This window comes from Telopea speciosissima, chromosome 9 (assembly GCF_018873765.1).
Source record: "Telopea speciosissima isolate NSW1024214 ecotype Mountain lineage chromosome 9, Tspe_v1, whole genome shotgun sequence".
Classification (NCBI taxonomy): Eukaryota; Viridiplantae; Streptophyta; class Magnoliopsida; order Proteales; family Proteaceae; genus Telopea; species Telopea speciosissima.
In genome coordinates this window covers 56,231,793-56,248,372 of record NC_057924.1, presented here as the reverse complement: position 1 = coordinate 56,248,372, position 16,580 = coordinate 56,231,793, and the positions used below count along the sequence as shown (strand labels likewise).

The window sequence follows — 16,580 nt, the reverse complement described above, 5'->3', positions numbered from 1 at the left end:
TAAACAAACTCCACCACTCCTCCCCTAATCTCTCTTGATTGTTAATCATCCTCTAATCCCTCATTGATACTGGGGCGTCAGTGGATATGTTGTCCTACGACATATACAGGCAATTCAGATTCTTGGACAATAAACTGTAATATGATTGAACTTCCTTGTACGACTTCTCGGGGGCGGCTGTGCCTATTGAAGGATCATTAAAGTTGGTTGTGATGGTCAGAAAGAGCCCTTGCACTGCGACTGTACTCGTGAACTTCATGGTGGTAAAGGTGGCATCTACATTCAACGCCATCTTAGGCCGAGTCTCAACGAGTTAAGCGCAATAATCTCAACAAAGCATTTCATGATGAAGTTCTCCATAGAGAATTGGGTTGGAGAATGCCGCACAGAGCAGAAAAAGTCTCGCACAAGTCACACTACCTTCATCAAGCAAACAAGGGGAAACTGCGGAGGCATGGCGCTCACTATATAGATTCACGATAACAGAGATGAGGCAATAGAGAGCAGGGGAGAACCAGTTGAGGACTTGATAAAAATCCCCCTCAATGAAGAGGAGACCGGTCGAATGGTTCAAGTAGGAACCCTACTGGATGAAGAACAGTAGAAGAAACTGTCCTCTTTTTTAATGAAAAATGCAAATGTGTTAGCCTGGTCGGCAGAAGACATGCCATGGATACCTAGGCATATAGCTGAACATGCCCTCCATGTAGATCCAGCGCGGAGGCCCGTATAGTAGAGGAGAAGAAACTTCGCCCTGGATCGACAAGAAGCCATCAAAGAAGAAGTACAAAAGCTAAGCTGTTCGGGCTTCATAAGGGAAGAGCGGTTCCCTACCTGGCTGGCAAACGTAGTAATGGTCCCGAAATTGAACGGTAAGTGGAGGATGTGCGTGGATTACACCAACCTTAACAAGACCTATCCCAAGGATGACTATCCTCTGCCTCATATTAACCTCTTAATAGACACAATAGTAGGCCATGAGATGCTGAGTTTTATGGATGCATACTCGGGTTACAACCAGCTTATGATAAGGAAGGAGGATGAGTCCTACATGGCGTTTAAGATCAATAAAGAAAATTACTGCTATACCATGATGTTGTTCAGACTGAAGAATACAGGGGCCACTTACCAGAGAGTGGTGAACAAGATGTTCAAAGGTTAGATTGGGAGAACTATGGAAATCTATGTAGATGACATGCTTGTAAAGAGCATCATGGCCGAACGATACCTAGAAGATCTTAACGAGGTCTTTGAAGTTCTACGGGTGAGCCAGATGAAGTTGAACCTCGTGAAGTGCACCTTTGGAGTCACCTCAAGAAGTTCCTAGGCTTCATGGTCTCGGAGAGGGGGATAGAGGCTAATCCCTCAAAAATACAAGCTATTTGAGATATGGCACCACTCTGGACGGTGAGAGAGGTACAGAGATTGAAAGGATGACTGGCGGCACTGACCAGGTTCATGTCTCGAATGGGAGATAAGTACCTACCATTTTTTAAAACTTTGAAAAACTTGAGGAATCCAAAGGACTTCGTCTAGATGGAAGAGTGTCAGCACACGTTCAAGGAACTGAAGATCTTCCTAGAGAAACCATCTCTCCTAATGCGTCTTGAGGAAACAATGAACTATTACTTTACCTAGTCGCATCTCCAGTAGCAGTTAGTGTCGTTCTACTAAAGGAGCACGAGAAGCAACAGAAGTCAAATTTTTATGTTAGCCATGTGTTACTCGATGTGAAGACTTGGTACCTGTAGACACCTCATTTTGTCTTTCCCCCTTGAGGTTTCCCATGATGATGATGAGTACCCTCCAAGGCCTAGAGCCGGTGTATCTGTGGATGTAGTATCAATGTGCACTGCCCGAATCTGTTTACCGATCGTCGATTCCCCTTTTTGAAGTCCAAACCATAGCCTCCAAACCCTTCAAGATCCCCTGAAAATGCTAGCCCTGACCTAGACCCCTTGGAACCAGCCTGGCCCAGCACAGACCCTGGCCCAAATAGCCCAATCCATCCTTGTTGATACTGAAATCCAGGTCGACAGTTAAGGATCCTGAGTCGACATCGACCCCACCTTCCATCGACATCGAGCCATCCCATTTGACTGTCGGGTAGAACATCCCTACTGTCTAACTTGTCTCCACATTCAGAATTTAACCATCAACAACCGAGCCATTTCCTTCGATATCGAGTAGTATTCATAGACAACCACTCGATCTCGACCTCACCCCTCCTTGATGTCGACTCGATCCTAGTTCACTGTTGAATCTGTGCAAATCTGAGAATCTAAAAATTGCCATGTTTAGCTCCGATTTCGATTCCTTTCATGACCAAGCCTATTTTTGGCACCTTGGATGCGTATAATGGCTTCCTTAGGCCCCAAGAAATGTTCCCTAAGGAAACTTGTATATGGTTAATTGGGTCAGTTTTGGTCCTTTACATGTATATGGGTAAACTTAAGGGTGTTAAACGGTCCGGTTTTGGTTAAACGGATAGGTTCAGTTCGGTTTTGACTACTTGAGGGTAGAAACCGTAACCAGACCGTTTAACTAAACGGTCTCATAATCAAAACTTGAACCGTTTAGTAAACGGTTTTTAAATGGTTTCGGTTAAATGGTTCTATACGATTTTACACAGTTTCGGTTAGACAATTCTATATACATTCACTATTCTATTTACTAATACTAGTTATTACCTATTACTTACTAAGTTATTAGTCTTTTTTTTTTTTTTGAGAAAGGAAATTATTAATAAAGAAATGTGATTACTTAGTAGTTGCTACTTGCTAGGTTTTGATTTTTTGTTTATAAAAAAAAAATTTTGTTAGGTTTTTAAACAGTTAGATGGTTTGGTTATAATTGGTTTTAATTGGATTATACGGTTTGAAACCATTGGAATAATCGGTCTAAATCGAACCAAACCGATTAAATAAACGGTGTCATTTCTAAAACCATAACCGGACCATTTAACTAAACGGTCTGCCGGTTTCGGTTTAAACGGTTTGGTTTTGACACCCTTAGGTAAACTTCTAATTATGTGAGATTTAGGGTTTCTAGGGTGCTTATTTACATCTCTTTGGAAAAATCCTAGTAGGATATTACACAATGAGGTAGAGAGAGATGTAGAACTTTTTTAGTTAATTGAAAATTCTCTAATTCGCTGGCCCTGTAATTCAGCTAGCCATGGCTTCATATGCTATCTCTTGTGGTCATGTCTTATTAACAATAGTGGCTTTGTTAGATTAGGTTTTATTGGATCTTAGAATTCTCTCTGTATTTTCATTAATGATATCAATAAATTTTATACCAGAGGAAGGGTATAGAAACCCTAGGAAATATGACTGGATCCTTCACATGTGATAATAGAAATAATAGGAAACAAATCCTATATACAATCAATGACCAAAATCGTATATAGAGTTTCTATTTGAGAGAAACTCTATATACGTCAATACACCCCCTCAAGATGGAGAGGCATGACAATGAATCTTCAGCTTGTCTCGCAAAAATTGGAAACACGCAGTTGGAAGGGGCTTGGTAAGAGGATTGACGAGCTGATCAATGGTAGAGATGAATTGAACTAACAGTTGGGGCTTGGCAACACGGTCCAGCATAAAATGAAAATCAGTCTCCACATGCTTAGTGTGAGCATGTAAGACTAGGTTTGCAGATAAATAGGTTGCACCAATATTATCACACCATAGAATAGGGGAACTCAGTGAATAATAATTCGAGCCAAACAAGCTCCGCAACTGCATCGACCAAGGCCTTGTACTCAGATTCTGTAGATGAGCGGGCAACTGTTTGTTGCTTATGAGAGTTCCATGATATGAGATTGGGGCCGAGAAAAATAGCATAGGCACCTATAGAGTTACGGTCCTCATTGCTACCAGCTCAATCCGCATCAGAGTAAGCCTGTAAAGTGCAATCAGGGGACCGGCTAATGAGAAGACCATGTGTACATGTACCTTTCAAGTAATGTAGGATGCACAAGAGACCAATGATCCTCAGTGGGCGTAAGCATAAATTGGCAAATACGGTTGATGACAAATGAAACATTAGGAAGCGTGAGAGTAACATACTATAGAGCCCCCACAATGGAACAGTACTTAATGGCGTCGGGGAAAGGATCATCCCCTATGTCCGAAGGCTTAATGGTAGTAGCCATTGGGGTGGAGCTTGGTTTGCAATCTACCATGCCCACATGTTGGAGAAGATCAGAAACATACCGAGATTGAGAAAGCAAGAGACCCTTAGAGTTGTAGGTCACCTCAATCCCAAGGAAAAAAGACAGTGGGCCAAGGTCCTTAATAGAAAACTCATTAGACAATTGGCGGAGAAGGGAGGTGATGCGGTCAGTAGAGTTTCTTGAAACCAAAATGTCATCCACATATATAAATACATAAATAATGTGACAATAATCCTTAAAGGGCTTGATTTAATACGTTTCATTAGCTTTAGAGCTTTTGGCGTATCGATCAAGTACCTAACATTTGGTATCAGAGTTGGGCACCACGTCACAGAAAGGGCTACCTGGGAGAGCGCTACCTGGAGTAGAGTGAAAACTGTCAAGAAAGGGCTACCTACCGCCAGGCAAAAACCTGGGACAAAGTGGAACATGTTAGGTACCTGATAGATATGTCAAAAGCTCTAGAGTAGATGGAACTCATTAAATCAAATTCTCAACCTATTCCATACTAGGCTGACCCAATCTAACACCCATACACTAGATCAAACCCCATTAGGCACTTAACACATTAATTCTATAACATTATATATGTTTAGAAGTTGAGAAAAGAAAAAATTTTAAAACATTTGAAAAGGAAAAAAGAAAACACATAAATCAAAATTGTTACTTCATCATAAAATTTGTTTTATTATATTTTTTTTTATTTTCAGTCATAATAAAGAAAATCTCCTCCTTTGATGTCGGTTTATACCATTATTGGTGTATATATATAAAAAAAGATCCAAAAGTTTTTACCCTTGATTTTCTTTAAAAAAATTAAAAAAATTGAATGTTTTACCCTTTATCTATAATATTTCATCGATATGATATGGACACAATATTAGAATGATAACTAATGATACTGACACAATACTGATACGGATTGGTGGCGTGGTGGAAGAGGAAAGGCAAGCTGGTGCCTGTGAAAGATGCCTGGCTTGTTGGGGTGGTGCTGGTCCCTTATGGGTTGTGGGTGGAACGAAATAGTAGGAAATTTGAGAAAAAATCAAAATCGATGATGACTTGCTTCGAGGGGATTCTTGCCTCTCTAAAGGAGACCTCGATCAGTTTCAAGTATCTGGTTTCCTCCCCCTCTGATCTGGTATGTGCTAGGCGCTTGCACATCCCTGTGCTCTCCAAACCTCCTCAGGTTATTAGAGAGGTCTACTGGTGTACCCCCCTTCAGGCTGGATCAAATTGAATGTTGATGGCTATTCATTAGGGAATCCTGGTCGTGTCGGGGTAGGTGGTGTTCTTAGGGATGAAGGGGCTGTCCCTTTGCCTGCTTTCAGTCTTTTCCTTGGTATGACCTTAAATTATATGGCATAATTTTGGGCTATATTTCATGGCATTCTAAGGGCCAAGGAGTTGGGGGTTTCTCATCTATGGATTGAGAGTGACTCGGCATCAGTTACGGGGGTTTTCCAGTCGGACAATATTCCTTGGTTTGTTAAACAATATTTGATCAGTCTTCAATCCTATCTTTAGTCCATCCAATGGAAGATTTCATATTGCTTTAGGGAAGCAAATCCGATTGCGGACTACTTAGCGAAATTGACAGCTAGAAGTGAGGCTTCCTCTCCAGTAGTGTCTGTGTTTCCAGATTTTGTTAATGTTTTCATGTCTGAGGATGCTTTAGGAAGAGCTAGATACAGATTTGGGTAGTGGGGATTTTTTTTCCCATTTTATTTTGGCAGGGATTTTCCCTAGGCCCCTGCTTTGATTTTTCTTTTGTATTCGTCTAGGTATGCACAGACGTTAAAGTAGTTGTATCTTTTTTCTTTTTTCTTCATTCATTGCTGATCTTTAGCAAAAAAATTGATACGGATCGCCATATACGAGTATGGATACCTCAAACCATGGGTTGGTATAAAGAATAGAAGTAACCAATGATAATTGAAAACTCCTATAATGATTTCATTTCACATTTTCACCTATGTAAAAAAAAATATATATTTTGTCTTTTTCATTTAATAGGCTGGATTTATTCAATAGCTGTCCAAAACCTTTCAACATTTGTTGTACACGTGACATAAAGAAACAAAAAGCTTGGATCTTTATTGGTGAATAGGCCCATATGGAAAGAGAGAGGTGATGTGAACGAGGAAGATTGCAGATCATAAAGGCCGGGAGACTTGTCTGTGTTCTGTGGAGAGAGAGAGAGAGAGAGAGATGGAGTTTGTGGAAGGAACGGTAGAAGAAGAGAAGAAATTTGGGAGTGTAGTGTTCCCAAAGACACTGAACCCTCCAAAGAATGGTGGTGATCAGGGTGTGGAGTTTGGTTCCAGTGAGTTGATAGAGATGGTGAAAGCAAAGAGGGAGTGGCTGGAAGAGCTACTTCAACGTCACTCGGCGATTCTCTTTAGGGGATTCCGAGTTGACTCTGCGGAAGAGTTTGGAAGAGTAGTTGAAGCATTCGGATGGGAAGAAATGGAGTATTGGGGAGTTGCTTCTCGTTTCAAGGTTGCTCATAGGGTTCACACCACCAATGAAGCTCCTCCTGACAAATTCATCACCTTCCATCATGAAATGTCCCTAGTTTACTTCTATCTCTCCCTCTCATTCATTTTGAATTTTAGGCTAAAACTTCAAAATTCAAAAAATTCAAAGGCAACTATATTAACTAAGATATGACTGAGTCAACTCTATTGGAGTCTCTTCTTCCTCATAAAGTTAAATTAGGTTAAATTTCAGAGTCGATTTAAGATTTGACTGAGTTGACTCGGTTGGAACTGGAAATATTAAAAACTATTTAAGCTTGGCTGCATGGATCCTTCATTTTTGTAGATAAATATAGGATCGATTTTTCCATCAGCCATGGTGAATGAGAATCCATCCATCCTCGAGTGCTTCATATGTGCGTCGAGCTAGAGTATTTTGGGAACATACTAAAACTCTATAGAGATTTGTGAACCCTAGGATTTTGTGGTGAACCTTCAGCCTGTGATGAAGGAAAACTTTCCCCATATTTATGTAATTGTTTGTTTTCTTGACACACTTTGATTTTGGGTGAATGAATTGAAGATCAAGGACTGCCCTTCCAAGCTATTCTTTTTCTGTTCCCAACCACCACCGATAGGCGGCTAGACATCAATTGTGCCAAGCCCCATTGTAGTAGAAAAGATGGAAGAAAAGTTGCCGGAATTTGTTGCCGACTTAATGGAAAAAGGTTGTGTATTTGGTCGGAGTCTTCCAAAAGGGAATGATACTAATATTATCAGCGGCAGGTCTTGGAAATGGTTTCTACAAACAGAAGATCAAGATGAAGCCAAACAGAGGTACATAAAACATTTCGAAGACTTCATGGCAAAAAAGAGGGGTTTTATTAGTAGGCTGTGTTTTGGTGTGCATTCTTGGAATGCATTCGAGGTTGATAATGCATTGCAAGAAATCATGCCAAACCCCTAATTAAAAAAAATCCACTATATGATTCATAACCCATTCAAAGTATAATTATATAGTTGATTCTCTTTAACCACAAAATAGAGTTGAGATCTTTAGGTGGTGGGGTGCCGGAAAATTATCTGTTCCATTTCCTCCTCTTTCCATTTTCCCAAGCCCCTCTAATAGGGGGTGGACCCCACCTAGGTAGTGTGTTTGACCTGGGGGTAGGGTGGTCATTTCCACCTTCTCTATTTGAGGGAGTTGGGGAAATGAACCACATAGGGAAATGGAGCAGATAATGATCCGTGGGTTGCCTGCGACCCATAAAGTGTTGAGGATAAGAAGATGAGAGGATAAAAATAAGTTAAATAAATAGTTACTCTAGATATGTATATATATTTAAGATAATGGGTTGAAAACTAAAGTCCTTGTTTGGTATGATTTCTTGGAATGCATTATCAACTTAGAATGCATTCTCGGAATAGATTCTGGGTCTAAAACCCATTCTGAAACCTGGTTCTTCTCTATTTTCTCGCTTTAGAATGCTTTCTAAACCTAGAATCTATTTCAAGAATACATACCAAACTTAGTCATAGTGTTTGACATGATTTACAAACAGGTTTTAAGTTCTTATTTGTACTCACCATGTTCAACCCTAGTATCTTTGGTATTATTAATCTTTCTTGTTGGTTTTGTTTTCTTCTAGGGCTACCGAAAGGCTACGTTCATGCTCCATCAACTTCAACAAGGATGGGCGTGCTGACCTTGTATTTGGTCCCTTAAATCCAATCCAGGAACTTGAAGGAAAGAGGGTTTGGTTCAATACCATCTTAGGTTACACTAGTAATGAAAAAGACATGAAAGTAAGCTTTGGGGATGGAAGTGCTCTTCCTTCTGAGGCATTTGAGACATTTAAACAGATTTTGAATGAGAATTGTGTAGATCTCAAGTGGCAAAAGGGAGATGTGCTATTACTTGATAACTTCACTGTTCAACATGCTAGGCGTCCTGGGAAGCCACCACGAACTGTATTAGTGTCTGTGTGTAAGTGAAGTTGAAGATTGGAGAGTGTAGGTGTGTGCACCAAATACAATTTTATGAGACAACTCTCTTTTTTTTTTGTGGATTTGGAAATCTCATGTTGAAGTATGCATTATGTGGAATAACAAACTCTAACCCACTTTGTTATGCATGTTTGTGCTTTCACTACAAGGAAAAAAATTGATTATCAGTTTTGGTAATGATAAGGTCTCACTTGCTTCACTTAACTTCCCACTATCAGACAAGTTCTTTTTTCTTTATATTTTTAGGGAGAAAGAACGCTAACCCCGTTTTTTTATGAAACACTCAAATATCGATAATCTTTTTTTTTTTTTTTATTACATTTCATAGGTTAACCCCGTTTTGTATGTTTTAGTGTAAAAGGTATTTTAGTCATTCGTATTTCACACTGTTAACCCCATTAGATTATGGGTTCAGTTTCATATTTGGGTACTTAATGAGGTTGCATTAAAATAATGGTGTATCTCAAGGGAAGGCGATGATAATTTCCCCAGAGTTTATCATATCCTCGGGAGGTATGGATCAGCTGTTCAAACTAAAGATGATTTTTCATGCATCACCAATGTATGATTTCTTGAAGAAAGTACTATTTTTTTCTCCATGTGTGTGTGTGTGGTCGTGCAAGGGTGGGCCTTGTTGCAACGGTAGGATTGCTCCATTGTGACCAAGTGATCATGGGTTCGAGTCTGAAAACAGTCTCTTTGTGAAAGTCAGGGGTAAGACTGCATATATTATGACCCTCCCCAGATCCTGCAGTAGGTGGAACATGATAAGATAGCGATAGTATTATCATGAGGGAATTATACTTTCTGTGTGAAAGGATTTTGGTGAATGATATTTTCTGGTGGTCTTCTGTTAATTTATTTCTAATAAATTTGTAGTGCTTGTAAAGTCTGTGAATGATGAGGATATAGACCTGTATTCAGACCTTTCCTCCTAAATTTCAAAGGAATTTGTATTGCTTGAGAGGCCTGATTCAAATGTGTTCCAACCTTAAGTTGAGTAGTCAATAGAAGAGTAGAGGGAACTCAATTACTGTCTTAAGATAAGATCTGCCAGAGCAAAGTTCTTTTCAGGTGTGGATTTGTACATGGAACAGGTTCTTGGCCAAATTCAGGAACTTATTTTAGAAAGCCCCATCAACAAGGAGTGGGTTGCTACAGGGAAAATAGTAGTTGTAATGAAGCTTAGATAAGGTGATGAAGCTTTTTCACAGCTACTATTCTCCCTGTAGGTACCCCTTTGCAACGTAAACACTCCCAAAACTTTCGATGCCAATGCAATATCTGATGTCAAATTCTTCTGTCGCTTTAGTGATGTTACTATATGCATTCTTCCCATCGTAGTTGTTCTATGTGGAAAATATATCTCTATTTTTTTGTGCTCTTATTGTATCGATGTTGAAATTTATTATGGACTTTTACAATAGCAACAAAGTATGATGTTAGAAGGACAGATAATAATGGAAATCTTGACTTTAGGCTTTTTCTCTTTGCTTTTATTAGAGAGAGGCCAATAATGATTGTACAAACCTTAATAGCCAATGTACGTTTGAAGTGCTTCATAGGCAATTTCATAATGAACTTTAAAACCATTGGGCCCTTAGTTGGGGAATCGAGTTGATTAGTTCAGTGTTGTGCATTCTAATTTGTTATTTTGGATCTTTTTGTGTAATGTGGTTTTGGATTACTATCTTGTTATTTTGGTATTGAATTTAGTCATAGATGATGTCTTTGTTTTAAGAGGGCAGACCTTGGCGCAACGGTAAGGTTGCTCCATTGCGACCTAGTGGTCACGGGTTCGAGTCGAGAAATAGCCTCTCCGCGAAGCGGGGGTAAGGCTACGTACATTATGACCCTTACTGTGTATCTTCCTTACCGAATCGAAACCATAACGAATTCCCAATACCGTATGTTGAATATCATCCAAAATAGAGCTGGTCAAGTGAGGTCTACTTATCCATAAAATTTGACATGATAACACGGACCATGAAATCTACTTATCCATTAAATTTGGACCCTGTCTGTGAAATGGCAAATATTGGGCCTTTTTTAACACAGGTCATGCTGAAAGAATTCGCCCACTCGATAAAGAAAATGACAATAAAAATACAAAAGAAAATGCCAACAAATGTGAGAACATGAAATTGGAGTTTGAAAGTTAAGATAAGGCGAAATCTTTTGGGATTGGTGTGGTTTATAGAATTTTTATCACCTGTCTGGTATGGTTTCCTAGTGCCTCTAATAAAAGGGTGTGGACCCCATCCGGGCAATGTGTTCGGTCAGGGGGTGGAATGGTCATTTCAGTCTCCCTATGAGAGGAACCGCACAACCGTACCAGTCAGCGAACCTCGGGGGATAAAGGTCCAGTTTGTATGATTACACTTTCATTAAAAATTAAAAAAAGAGAAATCCATAGCCTCTTTTTTTTTTGGGTAGACTATTCCCTAGCTATTTAATGTTAAAAAACTCCCACATAATCTTTTCACATGGCAGAACATGAACATAAATCATATTAGTTCAATCTAATATTGAAATTTCATTGAGCACATCATGTGTTTATTGATAAGATTCTATTTTCAATGCCGTAGATTCACTTTTGGAACCATGGTTGTTCATGGAAGTGATTAAGAAAAATAATTAAAGGGAAAGAGAATGCTAACTGAGCGCGTGAGGTATGCCGTCTCTGCGTCTAGACATGGGCGAGTGAAATGACCGCCACACCCCTAGAAAATTCCACCTTTCCATGGGGGTTCGGTGGTCATTTTGCCCAGTAGTGTTCTTCCTCTCATATTTAAAATAGGAGAGTTTTTCTATGCCACCATACTAGGGTCATTAATGTCTAACCTTTATAAGATGAGGTCGATAATAAAGAATACCCTCTCAACATCGATTGAAGGCCTCAGTCAAGAGATACTCCGTTACATGGCATTTGGCTTAATGCATTCAGATTTGAATTTCACGCATGAATCAAATTGGATACCGTTTGTTTAGCATCTAATTTGATCGGGCCGGAACTAATTAGACATGATTTAACATAGCATCTAATTTGGCTGGCCCAAAATTTCAAATTTAGCCTGACGTGAAATGTCTACCTGCTAGGTTGGAGGAAGGGAAGTTATTAGAACCGAACCTTAAAGTAGGGATGTAAACGGATTGGATTCGGCTCGGATAGTGTCATATTTGTTGTTACCTAGGTTGCAAGAATATTCCTGCTATCCAGGCTTGCAGCTAATGAAATGGAATAATTCACTTCCCCCTTTGGGTTCATAAATACCCTCATAAGTTTTAATATTTTCAAAAATACCCTTTTAGATCTTGTTTCTTTGGTTATGAATCGAGTAGCAAGAACATTCCTGCAACCTGTGTAGGAGCAAAATTCCGTCCGTCTATTTATCTCCCTCTTCTTATAAAATGACATAATTGTGAGTGAGAGAGAGAGACAACCATGCAGCATCTTCAACACCAAACTCAACTATCATTATAAAAAAACTAAATAAAAAAATTAATAAAATAATAAAATAATAAAAAAAAATTCCTCTTATCCCAAGCCATACGTAACACTTCCTCCCTCGCCTTTGTAAACTTGTACTTCATGTGAATTTCACATGTCGCAATAAAAGTAAGAATCTTTGGCCGCTTTGCCCACTTGATAGATTCCCATGCCGTATCAATGTCACGGTTGCACCTTGCAAACCCACTTATGATGGGATTTTCATCCTCTCACGTGCCCACACTTAAATGGGCAGTGACGTTCTTTATTCTTTCAAGTGTTGGGTGAACGGTTGAATTCTCGAGTGTGGTGCACTATCTATAAATTTCCCTTGTACGTGCCCATTCTCGTTGATGCGGTTTCTAACTTCCTTTGCAATCATCGTTACAACTTCAGAATTTGCCTTGTTAGATGAAGGAAAGCCCTCTCTGATCACGTCAACGTCGAGCTTTGCGAGCTTCCTGGTAATATTGAGCTTTTGCTTGCCATTCAAGGCTTTGTTTGCCATCACGAAGTATAGTCAAAGATGCAGATGTAGTTTGGGTCAGTGATGCAATTGGGACTGTACACTGGACGGTGGGAGGGACGACATTCCATCTTGTTAAGAGGGCTCTGAGCTCTTGTTGGTCAACTGGAGTGTAGGTTGTCATTGTTGGCAACAATAGATGGTTTTAGTGATACATAGGTGTCATGGAAGTGCAGGACAGTGTAGACAGTGACCGGACAATACTAGACATGTCAGACAAAGGCTGGCCATATACAAAGGCATCTAGTCATCTAGATATATTTAGAAGTGATTTATAGTGTTTGGTGACGTTACGTATGATACAGAGATGTTGTCGCAGTTCTAGCAGTGACAAACAGTGAGTTTGTAGCACATAGATCAATTTTAGTGCGAACAGGGGTTTGACAATGTTACAGAGGTTTTCAGGCAGAGTTGATAATGTTTGAAAGCTTTGACAAGCATATTACATGTTTATACAATTTTTGGAAGAAGGTCAAAGCAGCAAGTGAAAAAGTTGAGATTTCATAGGTTCTTGTATTGTTAGTATGTTCGGAGACGTTCGTTCAGAAGGCTTAATGGCAGCAATGGGAAAAGTGTTCTATATGAAACAGGTTTTGTGTCATTATTAACTTGGACGGAGGAGTTATGACGATTCCCATGTGACTACGCAGAAATAGAGCAAATTGGGTGAGTGTGGACGAGTTTAAGACAACTCCTGGATGGTTTTCTTGAAAACAGATGTATATTCTAGTAGGTCACATTGTTCTAAACATTTCTATTTCTGCAAGAATCTTGAAATTCGAAGTAAAATATCGTCAAACGTGCAAGATTTCTTTTCGGAGATTCTGGTTGGCTTGGAGGATTGAGATTCCATGCATTTTACAGCCTTTGGTAAGTTGGTGTACTGAGAATGGTACGACGTCATACATAGTATGCCCAAATAAATTAAATATAAAATCATGTCTTACCCGCTTTAGGTTTTCTTAATTGACGTCTCCAACAAGTACTTTTATAAGACTAACTAGGTACAAAGTATTACACCTGGTAACTTACATGGTTTGAATACATAAGGAAATTATACAGTAAACAATTCCTTATTCTAAGAAGATTGAATCAGAAGAAGGCAATTTTCTTGGAGTTGATCTCTTTAGATTGATCGTGAGGCTTTCCTTTTGAACTTGATCTTCTTTGATCGAGCTAACTATGTTGGGGGTGTGTGTCCTTTTTGGAGATTCTGGTTGGCTTGGAGGATTGAGATTCCATGCATTTTACAGCCTTTTGTTAGTTGGTGTACCGAGAATGGTACGACGTCATACATAGTATGCCCAAATAAATTAAATATAAAACCATATCTTACTCACTTCAGGTTTTCTTAATTGACGTCTCCAACAAGTACTTTTATAAGACTAACTAGGTACAAAGTATTACACCTGGTAACTTGGTTTGAATACGTAAGGAAACTATACAGTAAATAATTCCTTATTCTAAGAAGATTGAATCAGAAGAAGGCAATTTTCTTGGAGTTGATCTCTTTAGATTGATCATGAGGCTTTCCTTCTGAACTTGATCTTCTTTGATCGAGCTAATTGGGTTGAGGGTGTGTGTCATTTTCAGAGATTCTGGTTGGCTTGGAGGATTGAGATTCCATGCATTTTACAGCCTTTGGTAAGTTGGTGTACTGAGAATGGTACGACGTCATACATAGTATGCCCAAATAAATTAAATATAAAATCATGTCTTACCCGCTTTAGGTTTTCTTAATTGACGTCTCCAACAAGTACTTTTATAAGACTAACTAGGTACAAAGTATTACACCTGGTAACTTACATGGTTTGAATACATAAGGAAATTATACAGTAAACAATTCCTTATTCTAAGAAGATTGAATCAGAAGAAGGCAATTTTCTTGGAGTTGATCTCTTTAGATTGATCGTGAGGCTTTCCTTTTGAACTTGATCTTCTTTGATCGAGCTAACTATGTTGGGGGTGTGTCCTTTTTGGAGATTCTGGTTGGCTTGGAGGATTGAGATTCCATGCATTTTACAGCCTTTTGTTAGTTGGTGTACCGAGAATGGTACGACGTCATACATAGTATGCCCAAATAAATTAAATATAAAACCATATCTTACTCACTTCAGGTTTTCTTAATTGACGTCTCCAACAAGTACTTTTATAAGACTAACTAGGTACAAAGTATTACACCTGGTAACTTGGTTTGAATACGTAAGGAAACTATACAGTAAATAATTCCTTATTCTAAGAAGATTGAATCAGAAGAAGGCAATTTTCTTGGAGTTGATCTCTTTAGATTGATCATGAGGCTTTCCTTCTGAACTTGATCTTCTTTGATCGAGCTAATTGGGTTGAGGGTGTGTGTCATTTTCAGAGATTCTGGTTGGCTTGGAGGATTGAGATTCCATGCTAGGTACAAAGTATTACACCTGGTAACTTACATGGTTTGAATACGTAAGGAAACTATACAGTAAACAATTCCTTATTCTAAGAAGATTGAATCAGAAGAAGGCAATTTTCTTGGAGTTGATCTCTTTAGGTTGATCGTGAGGCTTTCCTTCTGAACTTGATCTTCTTTGATCGAGCTAACTGTGTTGGGGGTGTGTGTCATTTTCGGAGATTCTGGTTGGCTTGGAGGATTGAGATTCCATGCATTGTACAGCCTTTGGTTAGTTGGTGTACCGAGAATGGTACGACATCATATATAGTATGCCCAAATAAATTAAATATAAAATCATATCTTACCCACTTCAGGTTTTCTTAATTGACGTCTCCAACAAGTACTTTTATAAGACTAACTAGGTACAAAGTATTACACCTGGTAACTTACATGGTTTGAATACATAAGGAAACTATACAGTAAACAATTCCTTATTCTAAGAAGATTGAATCCGAAGAAGGCAATTTTCTTAGAGTTGATCTCTTTAGATTGATCGTGAGGCTTTCCTTCTGAACTTGATCTTCTTTGATCGAGCTAAGGGGTGTGTGTCATCCTTATCCTCATCTCTTATACCTAAATGACATTTACATTACAGTTCATCTAAGGTTGAAGATATATTTTCCACATCATCATCTAATCATAATCATAATTATAATATAAAAGGTAAATTACACGTCACCCCCTGATTTTCAAACGAAACTCATATCATTCCCTGGTTTTTGAAAAACCTCAAATCACCCCCTCTACAGTAACGGTGTTAGTCTGCTGTTAATTATTGGTGTGAAAGGACTCTTTTACCTTTGTACTAAAACATTATAATTAAATTTACAATACTACCCTTTCTACATCTTCAACATTGGTCAAGGGTAGTTTAGGGATTTAAATTTATTTAACTGACTGACTTCATCACTTAACAACATGAAACTAGCGGTAGGGACTAATTTGTCATATTGGGGTCTTAACCATGGGCTGATTTGAGTTTTTTTCAAAAAGTAGGGATGATCTGAGTTTCATTTGAAAATCAGGGGGTGACATGTAATTTACTCTAATATAAATTTACCTTACATTCCATGTGTGATATTGAAAAGATTTGAAAGTATTTAGAGATTTGGAAAATTGAAATCCATATAGGCGCCCAACATATGTATGAATTAAGTTATAAAAAATAAAATATTATTTTATTATTGTTTCCAAAATTTCTTTGATTCTGTCAACCAGAATATCATAGAAATGGTAAGTTCTGAAATGTTCATAGTAAAGGATCTTTACCACATATGGGAAGATTTTTTTTTTAGGTCAGATGAAGAATATTTTGACTGCCACTGAGATACAGAATCAACTTAAAAAAGGAAATAGATACAACTAAAAGATTAATTTAAATAAAATTCTTCCCAAAAGTGAAAATATACACAGAGCTAGCTACGTTTATAAATAAGAGAAACATGGGTTGTCTGGTAAAGAGA

The 16,580-nt window shown here is 38.6% G+C and overlaps 1 protein-coding gene across 1 annotated transcript; it reads left to right on the top strand.

The window, feature by feature from the left end:
- The first annotated feature begins 6,374 nt into the window (after positions 1 to 6,374).
- On the top strand, positions 6,375 to 8,721 carry LOC122640134 (clavaminate synthase-like protein At3g21360). The gene is made up of 3 exons (XM_043833276.1): positions 6,375 to 6,760; positions 7,247 to 7,500; positions 8,313 to 8,721. Exons 2-3 carry the CDS (start codon positions 7,346 to 7,348, stop codon positions 8,656 to 8,658), a joined length of 501 nt encoding a protein of 166 aa, XP_043689211.1. The 5' UTR covers positions 6,375 to 6,760; positions 7,247 to 7,345; the 3' UTR covers positions 8,659 to 8,721.
- The last annotated feature ends 7,859 nt before the right edge of the window (positions 8,722 to 16,580 follow it).